Here is a 27,819-nt window from a genome sequence, read left to right as displayed (position 1 = left end):
TCATAGGATTGTTAGTGACAAACAACCTTTACATCTGGCTTGACTTAGACTCATATGCATATCTCGATTGATCACAAACACTCAGATTGGATTGACACCTCTTATACTACAATTGCATAAGGGGAATTGAAACACCCTGCCATCCATTCATTCATAAGTCATCATTCCATACATCATTCATCACCACCACCACAAAAATACTTGTTTCAGACGACCTTCGGGCCGGTCCGCGGTTAGTCCGTCCATGTGGACGGTTCAGGGGCGTTACATTCATCACAACCCACAACCCCACAAGAAAGCAAACTGGAACAAATGATGCATGCACTGATGGAAAATCAGAAGAAAAATGCTACTGAGGTGAATGTCAAGATCGATAGCATGTATTTAGAGCTGAATGGGTGAATGGGAGAATAGAAACGCTAAACACTCACATGAGAGTTTTAGAGAATCAAGTGGCACAATCTGCAGCGAGAGTAAAGGCACTTCCAGGTAAGAACGAGGCTAATCCAAAAGAATTCTTGAATGTCATTACCCTTCAAAGCGGTAAAGAACTGAAAGAACCGCATCAGAAAGAAGGAACTGACCCATCCCGTATCCAGACTAGCCAATCCTCTATACTAGAACAGAATAGCGATTCTGAAAAGGTTGCCAACGAAGCTACAGATGGTATTGCAATACCTGGTACAGAAACTGCTAAAGAAGAGCAACCCTGCAAATACTAACCATATGTACCCAAACTTCCTTTCCCTACACGTCGTAAATCCAAGATACAAGAGCGAGAATACGAAAAGCTGAAATCAGTAGTAGGAGAGCTTCAGGTCAGACTCCCTTTCATCGAGGTAGTACGGATGGTTCCATCTCTTAAAAATTATATGAAGGAGATCTTCACTGATAGGCACAGTTTGGAGAAAGGAGTTATGATCTCACGCAAGAATGCAGTTCAATGCTCCAAAATCGAATGCTAGAAAAATGTGGAGATCCAAGACCATTTACGCTGCCTTGCATAATAAGAGATTTTAAGTTCAATAACTGCCTCTGCGACTTAGGGGCAAGCATGAGCTTCATGCCACTCAACGTTGCAACGCGACTTGGACTATACGCCTTCAAGCCGACCCAAGTCACCTTAGTCCTAGTTGATCGCTCTACCCGATGTCCAGAAGGGGTATTGGAGAACCTACCAATGCAAATTGGGAACTTCTACATACCTACTGATTTCATTGTTTTGAAACTTGACGAAGAATCTCAAGAACCCATTATGCCTGGAAGACCCTTCCTGGCCATTGCGGGTGCAATGATAAACCTAGAGGGCAAAATTGATTTGCAAATGGATGATTTGGTCTTGAGATTCAATCTGGAGAGAGTATCTAAGAAACCCACCATCGATGGCCAAACCTTATGGATTGACACGATAGAAGAGATAACAGATGAGATCTATGAAGAAGTATGTTCGAATGAGCACCTTGCCGTAGCTAGGGTACTTGACTAAAGAGACCGTAAAGATGGCAGAAACACTTGATGCTGCAGCAAATTTGGAATGCAAAGTCATTTTTGTTAATTTGCAAGCTGGACTGACCGATCCCGACATCGGACTGACCGATCCGGCTCCTTCTGCGGAAATTACCGATAAGCGCAGTGGAACAACCGTTCCTGATTTTGGATCAGTCGATCCCGAAACCTGCTCTGAGACCAAAGAACACCAGGAGGACTGGAGCGAGCTCAAGGCTCCAAAATTGGACTTAAAGACACTCCCAGAAGGGCTCATGTACGCTTATCTTGGACCAAACTCCACATATCCGGTAATTATTAACTCTAACCTGAATAATGTTGAGACCGCACTCTTGCTCTGTGAGTTGAGAAAATATAGAAAAACTTTAGGCTATTCCTTAGATGACAATTCAGGTATATCACCAGAGTTATGCTCTCACCACATTCACCTTGAGGATCCTTCCAAATCGTCTATAGAACATCAACGAAGGTTGAACCCAAACTTAAAAGAGGTGGTGAAAAAGGAGATCCTCAAACTGTTGGGAGTCGGAGCCATCTTCCCAATCTCCTACAGCACTTAGGTGAGTCTGGTCCATGTGATACAAAAGAAAGGAGGGGTGATGGTAGTTGTAAATGAAAAGAATGAGTTGATCCCCACCAGAACAGTCACAGAACAACGAATGTGCATCGACTAGCGTAAGTTCAATGCATCCACTAGGAAGGATCACTTTCCCATTCCATTCATTGACCAAATGCTTGAACACTTAGCCAATCACCCTTATTACTGCTTTCTGGATGGCTACTCTGGCTTCTTTCAAATTCCGATCCACTCGGATGATCAGGAGAAGACAACATTCACGTGCCCTTACGACACATTCGCTTATCGGCGGATGCCTTTTGGGTTATGCAATGCCCCATCCACCTTCCAGTGTTGCATGAGGTCCATCTTTTCTGACTTAATTGAGGATATCATGGAGGTATTTATGGATGATTTCTTAGTCTATGGTTCATCTTTCTCTTTGTGTTTGTCTAATCTGTGCAAGGTTCTTCAACGTTGTGTGGACAAGCACCTTGTTCTGAATTGGAAAAATGCCATTTTATGGTCACCGATGGGATTTTTCTTGGTCATCGGATTTCTGAGAAAGGGATAGAGGTTGACAAGGCCAAGATTGAGGTGATGTCCAGTCCACATCCGCCTAAAACAGTGAAAGATATACGTAGCTTCCTCGGCCATGCTGGATTCTATCGACGGTTTATAAAGGATTTTTCCAAAATTGCCAAGCCACTCACCCAACTATTGTGTAAAGATATCTCGTTTGAGTTTAATGTGGAGTGTCTAGAGGCCTTCCTCACAATTTAGCAAGCACTGATATCAGCTCCAGTAGTCCAACCACCCGATCGGAATCTGCCCTTTGAAGTTATGTGCGATGAAAGTGATTTTGCTGGACACTCGATGGAGCACAAACCAAGTATGCCACGACATAAAAAGAGCTATTCGCCATAGTCTTTGCGTTTGAGAAATTCAGATCCTACCTGGTCGGCTCTAAAGTGATTGTCCACACTGATCACGCTGCACTGCGCTATTTACTGACAGAAAAGGATGATAAACCAAGGTTATTACGGTGGATTCTTCTCCTGCAAGAATTCGACCTTGAAATAAAGGAAAAGAAAAGAGTGGAAAATGGAGTTGCAGATCACCTTTCTAGACTAAGGGTTGATGAAGATATCCCCATCGATGACCGGCTACCTGAGGAGAATGTGTATGTAGTCTCATCATTTGAGGAATGCTACAAAGATAAAGCCGACGCTAAGGTTCTTCAACAAATTGGTGATGACTCCCCATGGTATGCTGACATCGCAAACTATTTGTGTGCTGCAGAGGAACCTCTGAACTTTACTAGATATGCAAAGAAATTTTTTTTGCGGGATGTGCAACGCTACTTCTGGGATGAAGCTTTCCTTTACAAGCATTGTGCCGATGGCCTTTACAGAAGATGTGTTCCAGAATCAGAAGTTCCTGGAATTCTTTTTCACTGTCATGCATCCAACTACGCAGGCCATTTCACCACGTACAAAACTGCAACCAAAGTACTTCAAGTCGGCCTCTGGTGGCCTACTATGTTCCATGATGCACACGATGTTTTCTCTCGATGTGATGCTTGCCAGCGACGTGGGAATATAAGTAAGAGGAACGAGATGCCACAGATTCTCGAAGGCAATCGACTTCATGGGACCCTTTCCTCCTTCTTATGGCAACCTCTACATACTTGTGGCAGTAGACTACGTCTCCAAATGGGCCGAAGCATTGGCAAGCCCCACCAATGATTCAAAGGTGGTTCTTAAGATGTTCAAGCATATAATTTTCCCAAGGTTTGGTGTTCCGCGGGTGGTAAAAAGCGATTGTGGAACTCACTTTATCAACAAACTCTTCGAGAATCTTCTGAAAAAGCATGGAGTAACACACAAGGTTGCCACACCATATCATCCTCAAACTAGTGGGTAGGTTGAGATCTCCAACCGTGAAATTAAAAGCATCTTGAAGAAGAGATTAAACTCAACAAGGAAAGGTTGGCTTGCTAAACTCGATGATGCGTTATGGGCCTACCGGCCTGCTTATAAGAGACCTATTGAAACCACACTATTCAAGTTGGTCTACGTGAAGTCATGCCATCTACCTGTCGAATTTGAGTACAATTCACTTTGGGCGACGAAGCAGATGAACTTCAATGTTAAGATAACAGCCGAACGACGTCTGATCCAGCTGAATGAACTTGATGAGATCCACATGAACGCATATGAGAGCACCAAAATCTACAAGAAACGCACTAAAGCAATGCATGACAAGAAAATTGTTCCTAAGAATTTTTCTGCTAATGACTTGGTTCTACTTTTTGACTCACGATTGAAAATTTTTCCTGGCAAGCTACGTTCTAGCTGGTCTGGACCCTTCCTCATAAAGGAAGTTCTGCCCTATGGTGCCGTTGAAAACTCTCTAATTTACATGTTTTAAGCATCCTTTTTTGTCCATATTCTGCATTATATTTACCCTAACCTTAGCATTTTTAGGTCATTTACTGTAAGAATCCATATTTAGGCTATTTAGGGTGTTGCATTCTTGCATTTGCACATTTTGGATGAAAACAGGTGTTTTAGAGCCTAAAATGGGGAGAAACAAGGTCAAATCTGAGCGCGTACCCGAAGGAGCTATGGAGCAGGAAGAACAGTCCGAACCTCAACCCGATCGAAGAGGATCCAAGGGCAGGAAGAACAACCCGAAAACCTATCCAAGGAGTAACCCGACCACATCCTCGAGCACCGCCTCGAGCAGACCCTCGGGCAGGACTGGGCAGCTAGAGTTAAAGGGTTTCCATATATAAACCCCCTCTTCTTCTTCTCGCCCTAGCACGCCGCAGACACTCAACACAGAGAGCGAGAGCTTCTGAGAGAGATCTTGAGCGACTCTAACTCTTTTTCCACTTTGTTAGGATTTATTTTACATTTCTTTGCTATACTTTTAGATTTCTACTTTGCATGCTTACTTCTATCTTATTTTTCAATACAATGCAATTTTCGCTTATCTTTGTTTTTATGTTTTCTGCAATGAGATCGGAGTAGTGAAACAAAGTTTCTAGGGATGGGATAGATTATTATGTGTTCTAGATCGGTTAGAATGTCTTAGCTCTGTTGTTTATTTTATATAAGTTCCTTTTTAGATTGGTGTTTTTAATGCTATCAATCGACCGAGAGGTTGAGATTAGATCTAGGGTGTTTTGCCATCAAGAGATGTAGTTGAAATGCTTGAATCAATCAATGCTAGAGATTTACTCACTTAGCCTAAGAGATTAGATGTGTAAGGAGTTTATTGACAATAATGAATTGGTTTATATTGCCTTTTTGGTCATGTTTCTCCAACGAGAGTTGGGTAGGGGAGTGATTAAGGTTGATTGTTTCTATCACGAGAGTGTTTTAACAAGATTTTAGAGATACATTGTCTAGGGAATATTTGCTTGAGGCATGTAGGACATCCATACTGGTCAGGATAATTTAGGAGTCGATTACCCTATCCTTAGGAGCTTTCGCTTTTTGATTGTTTACATTATTATTCATAACTCGACCCATACCCGAACTGGTACTCGATCACCAGCTTCATGTACACCTTCGAGTTGTTCTTTCTCTCCTTCTTTACCCCATTACTCCACCCGATCCAGTACTCGAATGCTTGCATCGAATGCTTAGGTCGTGTGGTTCTTGTTTATTTATCTTCTTTTAATTATTTTAGGATTGTTCGATCAAACCCCAACTATTGCTTGGCTTGACTTGTTTGTTCTGATCATATCTTATCTGCTAGCATAACAACCATTTGGATTGATAACCCTTTGTACTACAACTGCATAGGGAATTGATATCCTGGGTGAAAATCCTGTTATCGATTTGGCGCCGTTGCCATTTGGTTGAATTTAATTTGCTACGTTTAAGATTTCAGAACTTGCTAGATTAAGTTATATTATCTACGTTGCTTCGTTACTGACTTGTTTACTTTCATGTTTGTTTGTTTTGCATTTCATGTACACACAAGTACCCACCCGACCCGTCACTCGATCACCTGGATCGAGTAGACCCTCATGTACTCACTCGGTCAAATGATTGTGCATGCAAACACGATCCAAAGGTAGCCAACACTTGAGTCCTTTCATCAACAACATCGACAGAACTAGGCTACTACGTCAACAACAAGTCCAGCAACCACAACCAACTACAATTGAGGAGGTCATGAGTAATCAGAATGGTCCACCAGCTCCTCAAGAGAGGACCAACATAGGAGCAGGAGATGCTCCATCTACTCACACTCAAAGACATGGCATTGTGCCACCTGCTGTCCAAAACAAAAACTTTGAGATAAAGAGTAGTCTCATCCAGATGATACAAAGCAACAAGTTTCATGGACTGCCAATGGAGGACCCATTGGATCATCTAGATGAGTTTGATAGGCTCTGCAGGCTAACCAAGATAAATGGAGTCAGTGAAGATGGATTCAAAATCCGGCTTTTCCCATTCTCTTTGGGTGACAAAGCACACATATGGGAGAAATCACTTCCCAAGGAGTCCATCACCACTTGGGAAGCATGCAAGAAGGCGTTTCTAGTCAAATTCTTCTCCAACCCCAAAACCGCAAGTCTCCAAAATGACATCTCCAGCTTTGTTCAGAAAAGCAATGAGACATTTAGTGAAGCTTGGGAGCGTTTCAAGGGATACACCAGCAGATGCCCTCATCATGGCTTCAGCAATGCTTTATTGCTAAGTACATTATATCGAGGTGTAGTCCCTAAGATGAGGATGTTGCTGGACACCGCAAGTAATGGGAACTTCCTCAACAAGGATGTTGATGAAGTTTGGGATCTAGTGGAGAACTTAGCTCAATCAGATGGGCATTACAATGAGGAGTATGATCGCACTATACGCTCTACTGGAGAGGATGATGCCAAGTACAAGAGAAACATGAAAGCCCTCAATGACAAGTTGGATAAGCTCCTCAACCAGCAGCAGCATGTCCATGCAATCTCAGAAGAAGACCAGTTTCAGCAACAAGATGGGGAGAGTGCTCAAATAGAGGATGTGAACTGCATCAACAACCAAGGAGGTTACAACAAAGGGTATAACAACTACAAACCAAACCCGAACCTGTCCTACCGCACCCGAATGTTGCAAATTCTCAAGACCAAATCTACCTATCCGCAGTCCAAGGGAATCAGGGCCAGCAAAAGCCTTTTGTTCAATACAATCAAGGCTATGCTCCTAAGCCGCAATATTCTGGTAATTACAATCAACCAATTGCACCACCTGGATTCCAACAACAGGAAGGCCCACAGAACCTATATTCAAGAAGCTGACTTACGCGGCCTAATTCAGCAGATGATACAGAGTCAAGCATCGGCTGTAATGGACAATGCCAAACGATTCGCGAAGATGAGCAACATGATCGATTCTGGGTATAATGACCTTACTGCCAAGTATGACTCTCTCATCACTAAGCTGCGATACCTTGAAGGCCAGCACAGCACACCAACACCACCAAAAATCAACCAGCTTCTAGGTAAAGCTGTTCAAAACCCAAAGGACTATGCCACTGCCCAAGCCAACTTTGTTGATGATGAATTTGAGGACTACCTCACTGAGGACAGCGATGTTCAAGATGGGGAGGATATTGATCACTATGGGATGAATGAGTATCAGTACTACATATCCGAGTATGAACCCGAGCCTTCACCCAAGGAGACTGATCGAGTTGACGATCGAGCACTTGTTCGAGAATCACAAACCGATGAACCACCCCAGGTTGAACCCGATGACATACCCGATGATGATGATCAGACAATCCATCGGGTAGACGTTCAGATGACAAATCAACCTCAACTGCCTACAGTTGAAGAAGGGGAATTAGAGGAAAGGTTCAAAGCTGCTCTTGACATCCAATTAGAGGCGCTTGCAGAGCATATGTCCAAGTGAAAATACCCACCTCCTAAGCTCTTGCCACCACACGAACTTCGAGAGGAAATCATCAAGGAGACTGCTCAGCTGGAGATTGAAGTTAAGGAAGCTGTCAAAAGAGATTGGTAATGCAATTCTGAGGAGTGGAGTGTGTTTAGATCCTGAACTGCAAATTGAGATAAAATTGGAGGATCCTGGCTCTTTTACATTTCCATGTTCAATGGGATTTCAGATTTTCGACAACTGCTTGTGCGATTTGGGAGCTTCAGTCAGCATCATGCCACTATCAGTTGCCAACAAAATGGGGTTCAACAGTTTTAAACCTAGTAATCTGTATTTGGTTCTAGCTGATAGAACGGTCAGACACCCCATTGGTATCTTGGAAAACTTACCTTTCAGGATTGGAAGAGTGGAAGTTCCTACTGATTTCATGATCCTTTATATGGATTAGGAACCAGACGATCCACTGATCCTAGGAAGACCATTCTTGGCAACAGTAGGAGAAATGATTGATGTGAAACAATGCAAGATCAGAATTGAGCATGGGGAGCATTTCAAAATGGAATTTGGCATCAAAAAAGGAATTAAAAGGCCAACCATTGATGGTCATGTCTTTTCCACCAAGAAAAAGCAAAGAAGATTCAAGCATCACAAAGAGGTCAACACTACATTTGCTTTGGAACCTGGACAAGACCTGGAAAATCCATTAAATGAGCCTGCTACAGTGGAGAGGATTCCTTAACCTCTCCCTCCTAAAACCCATGCTTGAAGAGCAGGAAGAGTCAAGTTTAGTGACTTAAAACAAGCTCACTTGGGAGTAAGTCTCAAATGTATCCTTTATTTTCTTTTAATTTTATTTTATTTATTTTATCTTATTTTTGATTTTTGCATATTTACATATATTAAAAAAAAAAAATTGTGGAACCCGAGGCTCTACTCTAATATGTACCCGACGCGCCTGATCGTGTTCTCACTCTGGTGGCGAGTGGAGTCCGAATTCCACAAAACCCTAGCCCACTTTCGGAGAAGCCCAAGAAGCCAACCCTCTCTATTTAAGAAGCCTCAACCTCACAACTTCATAAGTTTTCTCTAAACCCTAAAACTCTTTGTCTTCCAAACTTCTTCTCTCTACCTAGAAATTGAGCTTTTCAATCTTTGTAGACCAACCCTATTAATCACGGCTTAGTCTCTGTTTTTACCTTCAAGGATCTACCAATGGCACCAAAGATGAAGACCTACCAAAAGAAGGGGAGAAGATCAACCTCTGTCGCTGCTAGAACCGGAGGTGAAGGCGTCGATGCTCCTGAATCCCGAGGAGGAGGAGACGTTTCAAATTCCCAACCGTTGGATGGACGTTTCCAATCCCCAACCCGATGCTTAACCCGATCCACCATCCGAGCCGGCTCTCGAGCAACTGATCGAGTAGACACCCGAGTTCGCTCCCCTAGTCCAGTAGCGGTTGCAATCCGCCGATCTCCTTGACGTAGGGACCTGTCAACGTCCGAGAGAACCGTCACCGACCCAATGGAGGTCGATTCAGATGCAGATGGAGGAGAACTGGAGGAGATCCAAACATCCAAATTGAAAAGCAGAGATGCAGTTGCAAAAGGGAAGAGACCAGCCTCTAAAAAGGCTGATAAAGTAGCTGAGAGAGCGGCAGAAGAGGAAGATCGAGACATAGAGGAGGAGAGCCATGACCGAGAGGAGGAGCAGAGAGAACACACACGCCTGGCTTCGCGGAGGCTGAAACAAAAAGACGTGGAGACTCCGGCAAACCTCTTCAAAGTCCTCCGCAAGATGAGCTTTGTAGGAACCCACTACCCTCACCGTGAAACAATGAAGCAGTTGGGGATCGCTAGAGATTTTCGACATGTGCCACCTGGGCAAGATGATGTGAACTAACCTCGACGCTTATTAGGAGGAGACGGTTCACTTCCACTCCACGCTGCGGTTACACTATTTTGAAGACCACCCGACCTTGCTACCCGATGGGGGGATCGGGTTCATCACTTTCTCCGTGCGCAACAAGGAATATCGACTCACCTTCAAGGAGATGGAGGAGCTGTATGGTTTCAAGGCTGGGAGTGGAGAGAACATGGAAGTAAGAAAGGAGGAGATGAAGTCCCTATGGCTGACAATAGGAGACAAGCTCCCCTACAATCTACAAGCTCCAAATCCGCTAAAATAAGGTGTCCCGTTTTGAGGTACTTTCACAAGTCTCTAGCTTGCACCTTATTCGCTAGAAAGGAGACTGGGAATGTGAATGATCATGAGCTCCAACTGCTAGACATTGCCTTGTGTGGAGTATTAGATAATGCTAGGGATGGTAGACCTCTAGTAGGGGATGTTGCGGATACAAGTTTGGTCTTTGTCTTGCTTGATCATTTCTTGTATCTGAAATCTTGGGCAATGAAAACCGAGAGGCGAGAGGGAGCTGGAGAGATCTCCATAGGAGGTTTGGTCACACCAATTTTGGTAGCATGCGATGTACCCCTAAAAGAAGTAGTTCATGAGCCGAGATAGCTAGACATCGACTACCTCACATTGGCAAGATTTTTGGTTTATGAGAAGCCAAATGATATGTTGCTCGTCAGTTTCGTTCGCCCAGGAGTCGGAGCTACTCAGTTGATCCTTCCCAACGTCGTGTGCACCAAAATCCGGCTAGGAGAGAACATAGACTTTGTGCCACCATGGATGGGGAGAAGCGGACCACTAGAAGGTATCCGAGGATTGGCACCTCCAGAGCCTCACAGGGCATCATCTTACGAGCCCCAAGCAGAGGAAGATGACACTAGACCCGATAGAACGTGGAGAAGCCACTCAGATGCCTATCCGACACCTAACCCGATGGGGTACACGATGCCACCATTGAGCACACATCCGGGTGACCACTCGGGTCCTTTCCCTCCGACATATCAGATGCAATATCCGATGCCGTACTCGATGCACCCTGCGAGCGGCTATACTGGTGATCATTCCGGACCTCTCCCACCATACCCATCATACTACCCGATGCCCTATCCGATGAGCTACGCGTTGCCTTACTTTATCAATCCCTCGGATGCTGGTCTGAGCAGATCGTCCATGCGAATAATCGAGCTCTCTGATGAGCGAATCCCGGCGCCTGCTGAAGCCGGTGACGATCCTGGGTACACCTTGGCGAGCATGGAGGCTGCCACAACCTCCTTCTTCACCAACCCATGAGGTACCACTTTCATCGAAACCAATATTTTTACCATTGCATTTTATTTTGTTTCATTTTGTGTGATTCTCAGATTTCTTTTTCAGATTTTTATTTACACAAGGGACTGTGTAATTTAAGTTTGGGGGAGGGTCTGAGAATGTATATAACATTGTGTTTTCTTTTCTTATTTTCTTATTTCAAATTTTTGCATGCTAGCTTTATTCATTTGAGTCTGCATCTCTTTGCATAAAAAACCCAAAAAATTTGATTTTTTTTTAAAATATATAAAAAAAAGAGTGTTCATGTAGTTGTATTTCCATATTAGGATTGAGTCTAGATTGCTTCATATAGGATTGTTGCATATGAATTTTAGGGGACAATGATTAAAACCACCTTCTCTAAAGCCAAACCTCAGGATTGAAGCTATAGCCCTTAATCACAGTTCATTGTTGCTAGATCAATCTTTGGAAAAAACTGAAAAAATCTTTGTTTAAAACCTTGTATCTTTTGAAAGCTTCCTCCACTTGCTTGAACATTGAATCATCTCTATATTATTGGACTTAAACTGAACTTCAATTGTCTTGTTTATGGAATTTGAATACTTGCTCATGGTAACTCTAAACTCGGGTTAACATTCCTTTTTTGCCAATATTTTCGTTTAACCCAATTTGTTTTTCCCTACCCTTGAACCCAAACCTTTCTTTCAAACCTTGTTGTGAATTGTTGAGTGAGGCCTTTTTGTTGTGATATAGGTTGTGAAATCTTGAGAGTATTGAGAACGACAAATAACTGGCTCTTGTTTTAGCTAAGTTTAGAATTATTTGGACTAGCTAATAGAATCGGTTTTGAAAGATAGGTGGTTAGCATGATTATTTGGGGTTGGATTGAGGAATAAAAAGGAAATTAAAGAAGCAGGTCCCTAAGGTTCGGTCCATTTAAGCTCTAAGTCTCTGAAACGACCTGACCCGTTTTTTTTTTAAATAACAAATAATAAATATATAAATATAATATAATAATAAACTACAACTAATGGGCCCATACCCACTAGTCACCTAACCACAAACACAACCAACAGCGGAATATCAATTATTAATAACCAATAAATATCCAATAAATATAAATAACAAATATTAATTCCAAATCATAAACTAATGATCCAAACAACATAAACCAGAGAACCAGCAATCTTAACAACATTCTAGGACTCAACTCTAGCAACCTAACAGAAGCCAGACAACCAAGCGAACCACTAGAACATCATCCTCTTCATCGCCCTGATTCCACGATCACACTTTGCCTTTACCTGCACCACAAACACATATTGCAATGCATGAGTATTTAATAAACACTCAGTAAGGCAATCCTCCCATCTACTGGGCTATACACACAAGCAATAGAGTCATCTTTAAATTATCAAACAACAATTAACAAACAACAAACAAGGACTCTGCATCGACCGACCCCAAACACCAACTGGGGATGCATCGACCGACACAATGGTTGCATCAACCGATGCAAGTCACACTTGCAGCGACGAACACTCGCACTACGTCGACCGAAGCATGCTCAACATAACACGAAAACCCTAAAGTTTTACGTGCCATCCTCGCACTTGCATCGACCGACGCAAGATATGCATCAATCGATGCAATGCCGAGCATCGTGTTTTCCCCGAAGCTTCTCACCGGATCTTCGTTCCTACAACCACAAGATTCGATCCCAAGCCACAAGAAAGCTTCCTAACGTCCCAAATAACGATCTAACAAGTCCAACAACACACAACAAGCAGATTAAAGAGTTCTCTAGCTTAGATAAGCCATGGTCCTGCACTTACCTTTTCCAAGACGAATCTGAACCTCAAACAAGCAAGAAAACACTTCCAGGAAGCTCCTACAATGATCCCAGCTACAGATCTCGACAGGAACAGCCTCAAATCATCCAAAAACTCAAGAACACCCAAGAACCTTTTCTCTCTTTCGTTTTCTCTCAAAAACGGCCAAATCCGACTTAAGGGTTTCCTTACCCAAAACGCAGCTTTTAACTGAAGTCAAAACGCAGAAAATTGAACCTGCATCGACCAATGCACCCTCTGCATCGACCGATGCAACTCCCAAACAGGGATTTTGGTTCACGGGTGTTACAATTCTCCCCCACCAATCTAGATTCGTCCTCGAATCTCGAACAACCATCAGCCAAGGACTCCCGTGCAACTGTCTCCACGGCCCGCACTCCTCTGACCGATCTACAAAAGGTCACCTCTAGGCGATAGACTCACGCTCCAGGCGTCATTTGCTCTCGACTTTTGGACTTTCCTTTACTCATAGGCCTGAACCTTGAGTTTTTACTGGCTCCTCATCAGACCTAAGTCTGCATGCCATAACGTTGTTCTTTGGAACTAAGAAGGGAAGGAGTTTGCAGTTAATGGTCAACGCCTAAAGCCATATCTTGCTGATCGTGATCCCACTGAGGAATCTACCATCCCTCTGATGGATCACCACACTGCTTGAGCAGCAAGAGCAGTCAGGCTCGCGACTTTAAACAAGAGCTCATGGGAGGCAACCTAATGGGGTTAGCTCTGTTTTCCCCTATCTTTGCATGTTTTTCCTTAGGATCTTTGTTTTGTTTTGTTTTGTTTTGTTTTCTTTTAGGAGCTACCCGATGGTCATGTTGGTATTGAGTCTTCATGGGACAAGTTCGAAACGCAGAAGATGCGAATTATTTTCAAAGAATGTCCCTCAGCCATTTCAGGATCGGCCAATCTGTTTCCGGATCAGCCGATCCTCGTTCTAGGTAAGTAAATTTTAAGGATAAGAGAAAAAGGAAGGAAATCGGTTTACTCTGGTTATTGGACTTAAATTGAACCGGGTTACCCCGATTCATGCCCAAGCCCGGATTAAACCTAATTTCTTTTTCTTCCTTCCTCTCTTCCCTCTCGCTGACCCGGACTTCGAAATCCACCTCTCTATCTATCGATTTTTTCATTATTTTGTTGAGGTTTGGATTTAATCCACTCGGATTTCACCTTCGTTCAAACTCCCATAGTTAGAGTCGAAATCAAGTAAGGTAAGTCCTTCAATTTCCCATTCTTGAATTCGAATTTCGACGATTTCTAGGTTCAATTTTGGTCCTCAAAATCGTTTCAACTTTTTGGCCTGCGAATTGATTGGGTGACTGATCATATGCATGTCTCGAACCTAAATTTTGGCTATTGTAGCTTGAATTACTATAGGGATGGTACCATATGCTAAATGATTAGGGGAATTTTCGGTTAGGGAGATTTGTTTAAGCTAGAACTTTCTTTGAGAATGCACCTTTACTTCCTCACTCCCAACCTCTCACATATTGAGTTTCTCATTCTTTACATATAATGCCTAAAAGACGCTGCAGTGATAAGGAGGCTGCGACTCCTACTGACGAGCCACTAACCCAAGTTTGGAATGATGAGGATGCTAAGTGGTTAAAACTGCTGGCTTAGTGTAAGATGGAGCCGACTCGGTTTGCTGATCGAGAGCTTTTTGAGAGGATGTCCATGGTCGCTGATTTTGATGAGTTGGTGAGGAACATGGGGTTTGGTTCTTTTGCTGGGAAGGCATGGGACTTACATAAGCGGCTTGCACGTGAGTTTCTGGCCACTGTATAGGTGGATTTGTCTGACGGTCTTGACACGTTAGCTGAGAATTGTTCAATCAGTTTCTTTCTGCTCAAAAAGCATTACACCATATCCATGCTCGACCTTTATGACATTTTTTGTTTCCCTCTAAACAAGCAATGCAAGATGGAGAAGCTCGGAAGCTTAACCGATATTTGGGAACTAATTGGAGCTGGGAACTATGTCTCCCGCGGAGCCAGGCAAACCCGCATCCGCAACCCAATCCTTCGAATCACTGCTAAGTTCTTGAGCAACACCATTTATGCTAGGGCTGAAACTAGCACATTGCAACTACCTGAGTTGTGGATGTTCTTTCACAGTCTCGTCGGTTCCTGCATGCTCCGACATCCCCGGTATACCACCAAACTCACGATGTTAACTTTGGATTCTTGCTTTCTAAGGAGTTTGAGCAGGTACGAAAGAACATGTACGAGGCTAAGAATAAGAGGATACGCATCGGTAGCTTGGTGACTCCTATCATCGAGTATTATGGCATTTTTTTGCCATCACCCACTTCAGTCGGGAAGAATGAAACGACCCGACCCGTTTTTTTTTAAAATAATAAATAATAAATATAATATAATAATAAACGACAACTAGTGGCCCCATACCCACTAGCCCACCTAACCACAATCACAACCAACAGCAGAATATCAATTATTAATAACCAATAAAAATCCAATAAATATAAATAGCCAATATTAATTCCAAATCATAAACTAATGATCCAAACAACATAAACCAGAGAACGAGCAATCCTAAACAACATTCTAGGACTCAACTCTAGCAACCTAACAGAAGCCAGATAACCAAGCGAACAACTAGAACATCCTCCTCTTCATCACCCTGATTCCACGACCACACTTTGCCTTTACCTGCACCACAAACACATATTGCAATGCATGAGTATTTAATAAACACTCAGTAAGGCAATCCTCCCATCTACTGGGCTATACACACAAGCAATAGAGTCATCTCTAACCATCAAACAACAATCAAAAAACAACAAATGACAAACCAGGACTCTGTATCGACCGACACCAACATGCATCGACCGACACCACATGGGGATGCATCGACCGACACAGGATTGCATCGACCGATGCTCGATGCACTTGCATCGACCGACACTCTCACTGCATTGACTGACGCGTGCTCGACATAACACGAAAACCCAAGATATGCATCGACCGATGCAATGCCGAGCATTGTGTTTTTCCTTGAAGCTTCTCCCCGGATCTTCGTTCCTACAACCACAAAACTCGATCCCAAGCCACAAGAAAGCTTCCTAACGTCCCAAATCACAATGTAACAAGTCTAACAACACATAACAAGCAAATTAGAGAGTTCTCTAGCTTAGATAAGCAATGGTCCTGCACTTACCTTTGCCAAGATGATTCTGAACCTTAAACACGCAAGAAAACACTTCTAGGAAGTTCCTACAACGATCCCAGCTACAGATCTCCACAAGAACACCCAAAAAACTCTTTCTCTTTTTCGTTCTCTCTCAAAAGTGGCCAAAACTGGTTAATGAGACAAAAACAAGACTTAAGGGTTTTCCCTAACCCAAAACGCAGCGTTTAACTTAAGTCAAAACGCAGAAAATTGAACCTGCATCGACCGATGCACCATCTGCATCGACCTATGCAACTCCCAAACCGGATTCCGATTCACAGGTGTTACAATTCTCCCCCACCAATCTAGATTCGTCCTCGAATCTCGAACAACAATCAGCCAAGGCGATAGACTCACGCTCTAGGCGTCATTTTCTCTCGACTTTTGGACTTTCCTTTACTCATAGGCCTAAACCTTGAGTTTTTATTGGCTCCTCATCAGACCTAAGTCTGCATGCCAAATAATTCTGAACACGTCTGAGTCCTATCCCTATCGAGGTTTCCTTTCCGTGGTTCGCGTAAAACATCTCAATGTCCTACCAACCACATATTCCCTTACGAGAATACCTCATGACCACACAAGGATCATATACATGCCACAAGGGCCATCTGTCCCGAAGGGCCATCTGTCCCGAAGGGCCATCTGTCCCGAAGGGCCATCTGTCCCGAAGGGCCATCTGTCCCGAAGGGCCATCTGTCCCGAAGGGCCATCTGTCCCGAAGGGCCATCTGTCCCGAAGGGCCATCTGTCCCGAAGGGCCATCTGTCCCGAAGGGCCATCTGTCCCGAAGGGCCATCTGTCCCGAAGGGCCATCTGTCCCGAAGGGCCATCTGTCCCGAAGGGCCATCTGTCCCGAAGGGCCATCTGTCCCGAAGGGCCATCTGTCCCGAAGGGCCATCTGTCCCGAAGGACCATCTGTCCCGAAGGACCATCTGTCCCGAAGGACCATCTGTCCCGAAGGACCATCTGTCCCGAAGGACCATCTGTCCCGAAGGACCATCTGTCCCGAAGGACCATCTGTCCCGAAGGACCATCTGTCCCGAAGGACCATCTGTCCCGAAGGACCATCTGTCCCGAAGGACCATCTGTCCCGAAGGACCATCTGTCCCGAAGGACCATCTGTCCCGAAGGACCATCTGTCCCGAAGGACCATCTGTCCCGAAGGACCATCTGTCCCGAAGGACCATCTGTCCCGAAGGACCATCTGTCCCGAAGGACCATCTGTCCCGAAGGACCATCTGTCCCGAAGGACCATCTGTCCCGAAGGACCATCTGTCCCGAAGGACCATCTGTCCCGAAGGACCATCTGTCCCGAAGGACCATCTGTCCCGAAGGACCATCTGTCCCGAAGGACCATCTGTCCCGAAGGACCATCTGTCCCGAAGGACCATCTGTCCCGAAGGACCATCTGTCCCGAAGGACCATCTGTCCCGAAGGACCATCTGTCCCGAAGGACCATCTGTCCCGAAGGACCATCTGTCCCGAAGGACCATCTGTCCCGAAGGATCATCTGTCCCGAAGGACCATCTGTCCCGAAGGACCATCTGTCCCGAAGGACCATCTGTCCCGAAGGACCATCTGTCCCGAAGGACCATCTGTCCCGAAGGACCATCTGTCCCGAAGGACCATCTGTCCCGAAGGACCATCTGTCCCGAAGGACCATCTGTCCCGAAGGACCATCTGTCCCGAAGGACCATCTGTCCCGAAGGACCATCTGTCCCGAAGGACCATCTGTCCCGAAGGACCATCTGTCCCGAAGGACCATCTGTCCCGAAGGACCATCTGTCCCGAAGGACCATCTGTCCCGAAGGACCATCTGTCCCGAAGGACCATCTGTCCCGAAGGACCATCTGTCCCGAAGGACCATCTGTCCCGAAGGACCATCTGTCCCGAAGGACCATCTGTCCCGAAGGACCATCTGTCTGTCAATAAGGCCACCTAAGCTCCTCCAAGTCTCTCCACCGCTAAAGTGGACAAATTCTAACTCCCGTAAAACTTTTCATACTTAGCACTTTCCATTTTTGGAAACTTTCCACTTTTGGAAACTTCTATTTTAGGAAACTTTCCCCAAAACCCAGCCTCACGGAAACTTTGTACCCCGAGCACCACCTCATCTTGTTACTCAGTCACACAACCAACCACCCCAAGCGACCGAGTAAACAAGAGAGATGGAGCTGGAATACACCATTCCCGCTCCAACCAACACCTGCTCTCCCTCACGGAGACACTTCCGTAACATAGAAATGTGGAACACCTTGTGAAACGCACGCATACCCTCAGGCAACTCCAGGCTATATGCTACCGGTCCCACCCGCTCAATCACTCTGAACGGACCCATGTACCTCGGACTAAACTTAGTCTCTGACAGTGGCCTGTTTGGACCCCGCAACATGGCCATCTTGAGATACACTTTGTCTCCTACCTGAAACTCAAGATCTCTCCTCCTCCTATCAGCATAACTCCTCTGCCTATCCTGAGCCTCCGTCATGTTCAGCTGGAGAACCCGAATCTTCTCTGAGGTCTCCTGAACAAAACTAGCACCAAACATGCTCCTCTCCCCCACCTGAGTCCAGCATAACGGTGTACGACATGGTCTCCCATACAAAGCCTCATAAGGATCCATCTTAATACTCGCCTGATAACTGTTGTTGTAAGCAAACTCTACCAGGTTCAGGTGATCTGCCCAATGGCCACCCCAATCCAACACACACATCGTTAGCAAATCCTCCAGCGTCTGGATCGTCCTCTCTGACTGTCCATCAGTCTGGGGATGATAAGCTGTACTCATATGCACCTTAGTGCCCATCTCTGCCTAAAATGCCTTCCAGAACACCGAAGTGAACTTAGAATCCCTATCAGACACAATGCTCGCTGGCACCCCATCCAATCTGACTATCTCTCTCACATACTTCTTAGCCAAGACCGCTGCTCCATCAGTCTTCTTAATGGCCAGAAAATGTGCTGACTTACTCAACCGGTCCACAATGACCCAAATAGCATCAAAGGTCCGTGACACTGGCAATCCTACCACAAAATCCATAGTGATCATATCCCACTTCCACTCAAGAATGGGTAGACTCTTCAGTAAACCGCCAGGAACCTGATGCTCAGCCTTCACTAGCTGAGACACATCGCACCTCTAAACTTAACTAGCCACATCCTTCTTCATCCCGACCCAGTGATAGTACCTCTTGAGGTCACGGTACATCTTAGTCGCTCCTAGATGAATAGAAAACTTGCTCGCATGAGCCTCTCTCAGAATCTCCTGCCTCAACTCCTCATCCTTAGGCATGCAAACCCGACCGTGCACCAAGATAGTACCATTATCTGAGACCTGATACTCTGAATCCACATCCTTAGAGGCATTCACCACTCCCAAATCCTTCTCCTGAGCCAACCGCACCCTACTCGGAAGATCTGCTCTATCTACTGCTTCCAAACCCAACGGTTCCTGTGAAACAGCACAGAAGGTCAAAGCACTGATCTCTCCAACCAGAGACTCCATCTCCTGCTCCTAAGCCGAAGCTACCCTCTTCCGACTCAGAGCGTCTGCAACCGTGTTACCCTTACCAGGGTGATAGGCTATCTCCAAATCATAATCTACCACAAGCTCCATCCACCACCTCTGCCTCAAATTCAGCTCTGGCTGAGTGAATATATACTTCAGGCTCTTACGATCTGTAAACACTTGTACCTTTGCACTATAAAGATAAGAACTCCAAATCTTCAGGGCAAAAACTACAACACCCATCTCCAAATCATGAGTAGGATAGTTGCCTTCATGCTTCCGCAACTGCCGCGAAGCGTAGGCAATCACCTTCCCATGCTGCATCAACACACAACCCAAACGAACTCTAGATGCATCCGTATAAACCACATAGGGTTCTCCCTGCTCAGGTAAAGCTAACACTGGCATAGTAGTCAACATCTCCTTAAGGCTTTCAAAGTCTTCCTCACACTCTTGTGACCACACAAAAGGAACATCCTTTCCTGTCAACTTAGTCAACGGACGTGCTCTGCTCGCAAAACCCTGTACAAATCTCCTGTAGTAACCTGCCAGACCAAGGAAACTCCTGATCTCTGTGGCATTATGCGGTCTAGGCCAATCCCTAATAGCCTAAATCTTCTCCGGATCTACAGAAATCCCCTCTGCAGAAACAATGTGACCCAGAAAACCCATCTCACGCTGCCAAAAACTACACTTGGTCAACTTAGCAAACAACTTCTGCTCTCGCAGCTTCTCCAGAACTGCCCTCAAATGCTCTGCATGCTCCTCAGGACTCTTAGAATAAACCAGGATATCGTCGATGAAAATAATGACTGACACGTCTAGAAACTCCTGAAACACGCTGTTCATCAATCTCATAAACGCTGCTGGTGCGTTAGTCAACCCAAAAGGCATCACCACAAACTCATAATGCCCATACCTCATCCTGAAAGCAGTCTTCCTCACATCTGCCTCATCTATCGGTATCTGATGATAACCGGACGCCAGATCTACCTTAGAGAACCAAGTAGCACCCCTCAACTGATCCAACAACTCATCAATCCTTTGAAGAGGGTACTTGTTCTTCACAGTAACCCGGTTCAAACCCCGATAATCATTGCACAACCGGAAACTCCCATCCTTTTTCTTGACAAATAACATCAGCGCTCCCCATGGTGATACACTCGGACGGATGAATCCCTTACTCAACAAATCCTCTAGCTGCTTCTTCAGCTCTGCCATCTCTGCTGGAGCCATTTTGTAAGGAGCCTTGGATAACGGCGTCGTAACCGGTTCCAGCTCAATAGTAAAAGGATCCGACCGAGATGGTGGTAATCTCTGCAAAGACTGAAACACATCCTCAAACTCCTCCACTACCGGAATACCGCTAAACGTAGACTTCCCCACTGACTCTGGCATAGATATAGTAACCAAATAAGCCTCACGGCCCTTCTCGATCATCTTCCCAGCCTGAATGGCCGAGATCACGAGACTCCCCAAAGTCGGTCTAATACCCTGAAAAACCAACTTCCCTCCTGGATGCTCAAACTCCACTCTACCCTGATAGCAATCTAAATGCACCATATGCCGATGCAACCAATCCATCCTGAGAATAACATCATACAACTCCACTGGACTGATAAGCAAATCCGCTAGCCATGACTCTCCTGCGATCTGAATATCAACTCCCCTAACTCGTCCAATAACTCTCAGGAACTTGCCTCCCGCAACTCTGACAACTCCAGTACGCTCCCCGGAGTAATGAAGCTATGAGAAGCTCCAGAATCAAACATAACGTGGGACTTAAACCCGCCCACCAACAAGGTCCCTACACAAGCCTTATGTGTTGAGAACCTAACACTTTATCACAGGAAAACATAAAATCTGAACCTACTAAAATTCACAAAGTTTGAGTACCAGAAATTATACCTGTGATCGCCCCAGCACTGGTTCCACCAGTCTCTGCAGTCGTGTAAACCGGTGGCGCCTGCTCAATCCGTGCCACCTGTTGACCTCCAGGCTGCACCTGCTGCAACGCTGCCACTGCTGCCGGCTGCAACTTGGGACTGATGTGCCCTGGCTCCCTGCAATGATAGCATACTCGAGGCCCTACCGTCGGAGCACTCCTCTTGGGACAGCTAGCAAACTTGTGATCCTTGCTCCCACACTTGAAGCAACCAGCACCACTCTGCGTCTGCGTAGCCTCCCACCTCCTCTTGGTTCCCTGCATAGGCTTGCCGCCCCTGCTAGAATCTCCATGATGCTGAGCCCTACTAGGCTGAACCGCTGGACTAACCGCCACTGACTGTGCCCGGATATCCTGCTCAATCTCTGTTGCAGTCTCAACCAGCTCTGCACGCGTAGCATAGCTACGTCCTCTACAATGGACCCTCAAGTCATCACGAAGAGCCCTCATAAACCTCCTGATCTGGGCCTCCTCAGACTCCATAGCCCGGCCCCCATAACAAAGCAATCGACTGAAGTCCAAGTCCAGCTCCCGCACTGACCGTGTCCCCTGAGACAACTGAAGGAACTGCACCTCCAACCGATCCAATGCCTCTCTAGGAAAATACTTGCGGTTGAACTACAAGACGAAGTCAGCCCAAGTCATCTCCCTCTGCACTCTCCTAGCAGCCACTGATCTCCACCACACCTGAGCATCACCAATCAAATGTGGAAGACGAGTGTGGAAGTTACGTTCCACACTCGTCCTCCACACATCCGCCGCAGTAGGATCTGTACCTCCCGAAAACTGCTCGGTATGAATACGGCCCATCTCTGTCAGCATGCTGATATAACGAGAATGGACTCCCACATCCGCAGCCACTGGCTGCCGCTCCTCCGCCACCACTGGTGGCACTACCTGAGCCTGCGCCGGTACCACTGGTGGTAACCGCGCCAACAACTGTGCTAGTATAGCCGCAAAGTCGGTACCAGGGACTCCTCCCGCTGGAAATCCCACACCTGGAACCCTAGCATCACCGGCCACTGGAGCATCAACACCGCCCACTCCAGCCACACTCATGAAATCCTCCTGGACCCCCTGCGACTCGCCAACACCCTCTGCTGTCACACTCTGGTCCTCGGTCTCACTAACCTCTGGGACTCTGCCCCTACCATGACCACGACCAGCAACAGCACCAACTCTAACCATCTGCACTACCATGAACAGAAGGCTAAGCAAACAATTAAACATATCGCAGAAACATAAACTCACCATGGAATCACACAGTAGGCTCGATGAGGATGTTCTACGACTCCATGCCACACACAATTGACTAACTCACATAATCAATCAAGACATGCAATCCCAAACATCACAACAGAAACCTAGTGAACCCAAACCTAGAACCGTAAGGGCTCTGATACCAAACTGAAACGACCCGACCCATTTTTTTTTTAAATAATAAATAATAAATATAATATAATAATAAACGACAACTAGTGGTCCCATACCCACTAGCCCACCTAATCACAATCACAACCAACAGCGGAATATCAATTATTAATAACCAATAAAAATCCAATAAATATAAATAGCCAATATTAATTCCAAATCATAAACTAATGATCCAAACAACATAAAACAGAGAACCAGCAATCCTAAACAACATTCTAGGACTCAACTCTAGCAACCTAACAGAAGCCAGACAACCAAGCGAACCACTAGAACATCCTCTTCTTCATCGCCCTGATTCCACGATCACACTTTGCCTTTACCTACACCACAAACACATATTGCAATGCATGAGTATTTAATAAACAGTCAGAAAGGCAATCCTCCCATCAACTGGGCTATACACACAAGTAATAGAGTCATCTCTAACCATCAAACAACAATCAACAAACAACAAATGACAAACCAGGACTCTGTATCGACCGACACCAACATGCATCGACCGACACCACATAGGGATGCATCGACCCACACAGGATTGCATTGACCGATGCTCGATGCACTTGCATCGACCGACACTCTCACTGCATCGACCGACACATGCTCGACATAACCCAAAAACCCTAGAGTCATATTAGGTACCACATAGGGATGCATCGACCGACACTCTCACTGCATCGACCGACACTCTCACTGCATCGACCGATGCTCGATGCACTTGCATCGACCGACACTCTCACATGCATCGACCGATGCAATGCCGAGCATCGTGTTTTTCCCCAAGCTTCTCGCTGGATCTTTGTTCCTACAACCACAAAAATCGATCCCAAGCCACAAGAAAGCTTCCTAACGTCCCAAATAACAATCTAACAAGTCTAACAACACATAACAAGCAAATTAGAGAGTTCTCTTGCTTAGATAAGCCATGGTCCTGCACTTACCTTTGCCAAGACGATTCTCAACAATAAACACGCAAGAAAACACTTCTAGGAAGTTCCTACAACGATCCCAGCTACAGATCTCCACAAGAACAGCCCCAAAACTCCACAAATCACCAAGAACACCCACAAAACTCTTTCTCTCTCTTTCGTTCTCTTTCAAAAGCGGCCAAAACCGTCGAATGAGACAAAAACACGACTTAAGGGTTTTCCCTAACCCAAAAGGCAGCGTTTAACTTAAGTCAAAACGCAGAAATTGAACCTGCATCGACCAATGCACCATCTGCATCGACCGATGCAACTCTCAAACCGGATTTTGGTTCACGGGTATTACAAAGAAGAACTTCCTTGACCTCAAATATATGTTCACCAGTGAGATTCTTGTGCGTCACAACTTCGTCTACAGATTTCAGGACAAAGCTGGTAACCTTCGCTACATGAGGATTCCTATGCCTTCCTGTACTTCACTTTGCAAAACGGAGAACATCGCCTTTGAACCTCTTGTTTTAGCACTATGCGACTTTGACGAGGTTGCTTGGATGGAGGGGCGCAAACATGTTTCCCGCATGCCCAAACGCAGCACACAGCCTGCAGTTGCCTCCGACTCCTCACATCCAGATCGCTCCTTTCCACCGTTTCCTCCCTTTGATGTGAGCCAATTTGCTGCTGACTCGCCTAAACAGGTGAGAGGTGGGTTTACGACACCCAGAGGAAGAACAACTTGCTTCTCACGCGACTGGCTACTTGGCTTCAGCGAATTGCGCCATCTTGTTTTGCACCACCACCATTGAATCCTACTGCTGCCAGTGATGCCGATTACGCAGCTACTGAGAGTCTCCACTCTGATTATTCTGCGACTTCCTCACCTTTCCGCTAGACCGCTGATTGACCACGGGTTACACTTTTTCCTCTTTTCTAGGATTTTTCTATTTCCTTTCTTTTGTCGGAAGTTCCTCTTTCTTGGTTTTGCTTTCTACTACAAGAAATATGCATATTCTTAGCACACGAAAACGCTATTATATCGTTTTGATAGCGATTTCGTAAACGCTGTTTTTGCCGGTGCTATTTTAGAGGAGACACATACAATAGCGTTTTTCACTATGCTATTAATTTTCTTTGTATAATAGCGTTATATTATCGCTATAATAAGATTACTAGTAGCATTTTTTATTTCCCATATTATAATTAATATTAACAAAATATTTGGACTATTATTTTGTCAACAGTAGCTATATATTATTGCAATAATATATTTTTTGGTAGCCTGCTTATTGCTTAATATCCATGATTTATATTATATATGTATAATTAATAGACAGCTTTTGCAAAAAAATGATATATAAATAAAACTTTATAGAAGCCTCAAAATACAGTACATATCATCTTGAAAATTTCAACTACAATACACTACACACATTACAAGTCTGAAAATAAGTCTTAACCTAACATTACAAATCCAGAATAAGCAAAAACAGGAACCTAGAGACTCTTCTTGCTGTCTTCAAATGCCTTAGCCAAGCTAGTTACTACATCTTACACTAACAGATTCCCCCGCTGCGTATCTCTCAATGAGCTCCACCAGTTATGCTCTCACAACCTCTGCTCTTGCTTCATCAAACCTGCGTAGAATTTACACAAGTACAAAGATCTATGGAAGAATATATTAAATCATCAATGAAAAGAATTCAAAAGGTTAATGTAATTACCTTTCTTTCGACCGGCCTAAAGTTGGATCATCCATCTTGTTCACAACAACAATCAGCTTCCACACAACCAAAGTTTTGGCAAGTTGAACATGTTAAAGTGTCCGCCCACTCTCATATCCTGTTTCAAATTCACCTTTTAGAGCTGAAATCACCTATAACAGAGAGACATGGGTATTGAAATTAATAGGCCTCCTACCAGAGAAGATAAATCAATCAGAACAGAAATTAATACATCATCCAACTAACCAGCACCAATGTCTACTTGAGATGCTCCACTAATCATATTAGGTACGTAACTCTTGTGTCCCTATAACTAATAAAAAGTGCAGGGGAATTAGAACAAAAACTCATCCAACATATATGATAGTGTAAAGATTAAAGCAAAAAGTCAGTCATTATAAACTTAAACGTACACAGAATGAAAACTCATGACCAATGGGGAACCAAGTCTCAAAGGGCACACGAAGCTCTTCCGGTCTGTAAAAATAAACCAAGGAAAACAACAAAATCAGCAAACCAATGGAGCCTTTAAGAGATAAAGTCTGATAACTGATAGATGGGATCTGCAACTCCATTCTTTCACAAATCTGATATTCTTCCTGCAAATTTAATCGGAGTCTAGAGGAAAGACAAAAGCTACTTAAATACAACATGGCTAATGAATTCGAGACAAAAAAAACGAACACAAGAGACCATGAATTTGGATTATAGCTTAGAGAGAGTGAAATCAGACCCAACGATTTGCTTACCCGTCTAACGGGTTCATATATGATCTTCTTCCTAATCATAACAAGTAAGATTGATCAATAGAAGTAAATCAAATTACATGGACGAATCCAAATTGAAAGTAGAAACATTCACCGGTGAAGAACTGTGGAAACTTGACAGGCAAAATCACAGCTTCCTTTAACGCTTGTTTAGCACTTTCAAGCCCAGCAACATCTGTGCATGCTTAACATTAGGCTTTTCCCTAACAATAGCAGAGTTTAACCCATCTCAAACCCTTGGTTGCTCCGGGTCCTCTCCATCTCCTTTGGGCTTCGTGGCGACAGCTGTAGCATCACCACCGTTCGATTCTAGGCACGACCCACCTTCGTCCAAAGAAGAAGTTAAACTCGTGAAGCCTCTAAATAAGAAGTTAACCAAAGCACAACTAGAAATTCTAATTCCAAACCCAGATTCAAAGGGGGAAAGAGAGGCAGAGCCAACAAACCTTCTCCGACGGTAACCAATTTCTCTTCTCGATCTGGAGATGATATTCAAATCCGAAACCGAATTGGTTTCTCTTCTCGTTCGTTGTTGTGGCTGCTTCTATGTTGCTTCTCAATGATGCTGAAACTATGGGAAGAGACGGAGATCGATTTCGGATTTCGGAGATTGATTGAGTGATGAAGTGTTGCTGAATTCTCACTCACATCGAGCAGCGCCGGCGAGAAAGAGACGATTCCGGAGGCAACTGTTGTTTCTGAAAGGAAGAGCTAAAGGAGAAGAATTTGGGTTGTAAAAAATGGATCTGAGATGCACATAGGAAGAGACACAGACTCAGACCTTCTTTTTGTTATAAAATAATATAATAAACGTTTTCTATCTTTTACATTCGACACTTAGACGCAAAACCAAAAAAATTTAGCTACATGTTACCCCTTTATCAAAAAATCTAGGTTTGCGGAGCCAATTTTAGTTTTCCGCTTACTTATTTGAGGTATAGCGTTTTTAAAATGCTATTATATAGTACAATTTCGAGAATTTTATTTACTATAGTATTTCCGAAAAACGTGATATATTTTTATGCTATCAATATCTATATTTATTGTAATATTCATACAAGGACAGTGTGAAATAAGTTGGGGGGAGAGATTTCTCCAAGTTATGAATGTCATTTTCTTTAGTTGTTTTCTTTGATTTCTCTTTTATTTGAGTCATTTTGTCAAGTCCAAAACATAAAAGAAAATGTGTGGAAACTATAAGCTTTTCTAGGAATATTTTGCTTTGATCTAACACTCTTATGATTATTTTAGTACTTTTGATTTTATAATGAAGCTTGGAATGAACATGAGAAGACTCAACACGCCCCAAAAGACCCTCGACGAAGA

General features: G+C 44.4%; 2 protein-coding genes and 2 non-coding genes across 7 annotated transcripts; 2 read left to right on the top strand and 2 right to left on the bottom strand.

The window, feature by feature from the left end:
• Positions 1-1,054: 1,054 nt before the first annotated feature.
• On the top strand, positions 1,055-1,486 carry LOC147950253 (uncharacterized). The gene has a single exon (XM_087512628.1). It carries the CDS (start codon positions 1,055-1,057, stop codon positions 1,484-1,486), a length of 432 nt encoding a protein of 143 aa, XP_087368754.1.
• Positions 1,487-1,499: 13 nt separating this feature from the next.
• LOC147950252 (uncharacterized) lies at positions 1,500-4,495 on the top strand. The gene is made up of 5 exons (XM_087512625.1): positions 1,500-1,899; positions 2,529-2,736; positions 3,012-3,700; positions 3,762-3,874; positions 3,989-4,495. Exons 1-5 carry the CDS (start codon positions 1,500-1,502, stop codon positions 4,493-4,495), a joined length of 1,917 nt encoding a protein of 638 aa, XP_087368751.1.
• A 2,162-nt stretch (positions 4,496-6,657) lies between these two features.
• Positions 6,658-6,764, bottom strand: LOC147950251 (small nucleolar RNA R71). Its single transcript, XR_015565053.1, has one exon. It is a non-coding gene; the product is annotated as a small nucleolar RNA R71 (small nucleolar RNA).
• An 18,576-nt stretch (positions 6,765-25,340) lies between these two features.
• On the bottom strand, positions 25,341-27,425 carry LOC104699847 (uncharacterized). 4 transcript variants are annotated; one of them, XR_015563657.1, is made up of 7 exons: positions 26,940-27,425; positions 26,588-26,817; positions 26,460-26,506; positions 26,140-26,203; positions 25,973-26,039; positions 25,727-25,878; positions 25,341-25,639 (listed from the first exon to the last, which is right to left on the bottom strand). It is a non-coding gene; the product is annotated as an uncharacterized LOC104699847 (transcript). The 4 variants fall into 4 exon arrangements; XR_015563656.1 differs by having other exon boundaries at positions 26,476-26,506; XR_015563659.1 differs by lacking the exon at positions 26,460-26,506 and having other exon boundaries at positions 26,553-26,817.
• Positions 27,426-27,819: the final 394 nt, after the last annotated feature.

Source organism: Camelina sativa, chromosome 1 (assembly GCF_030686135.1).
Source record: "Camelina sativa cultivar CO46 ecotype springtype chromosome 1, ASM3068613v1".
NCBI classification, from domain to species: domain Eukaryota; kingdom Viridiplantae; phylum Streptophyta; class Magnoliopsida; order Brassicales; family Brassicaceae; genus Camelina; species Camelina sativa.
Note: the sequence above shows the minus strand (reverse complement) of the source record. Positions and strands in the feature narration are given on the sequence as shown.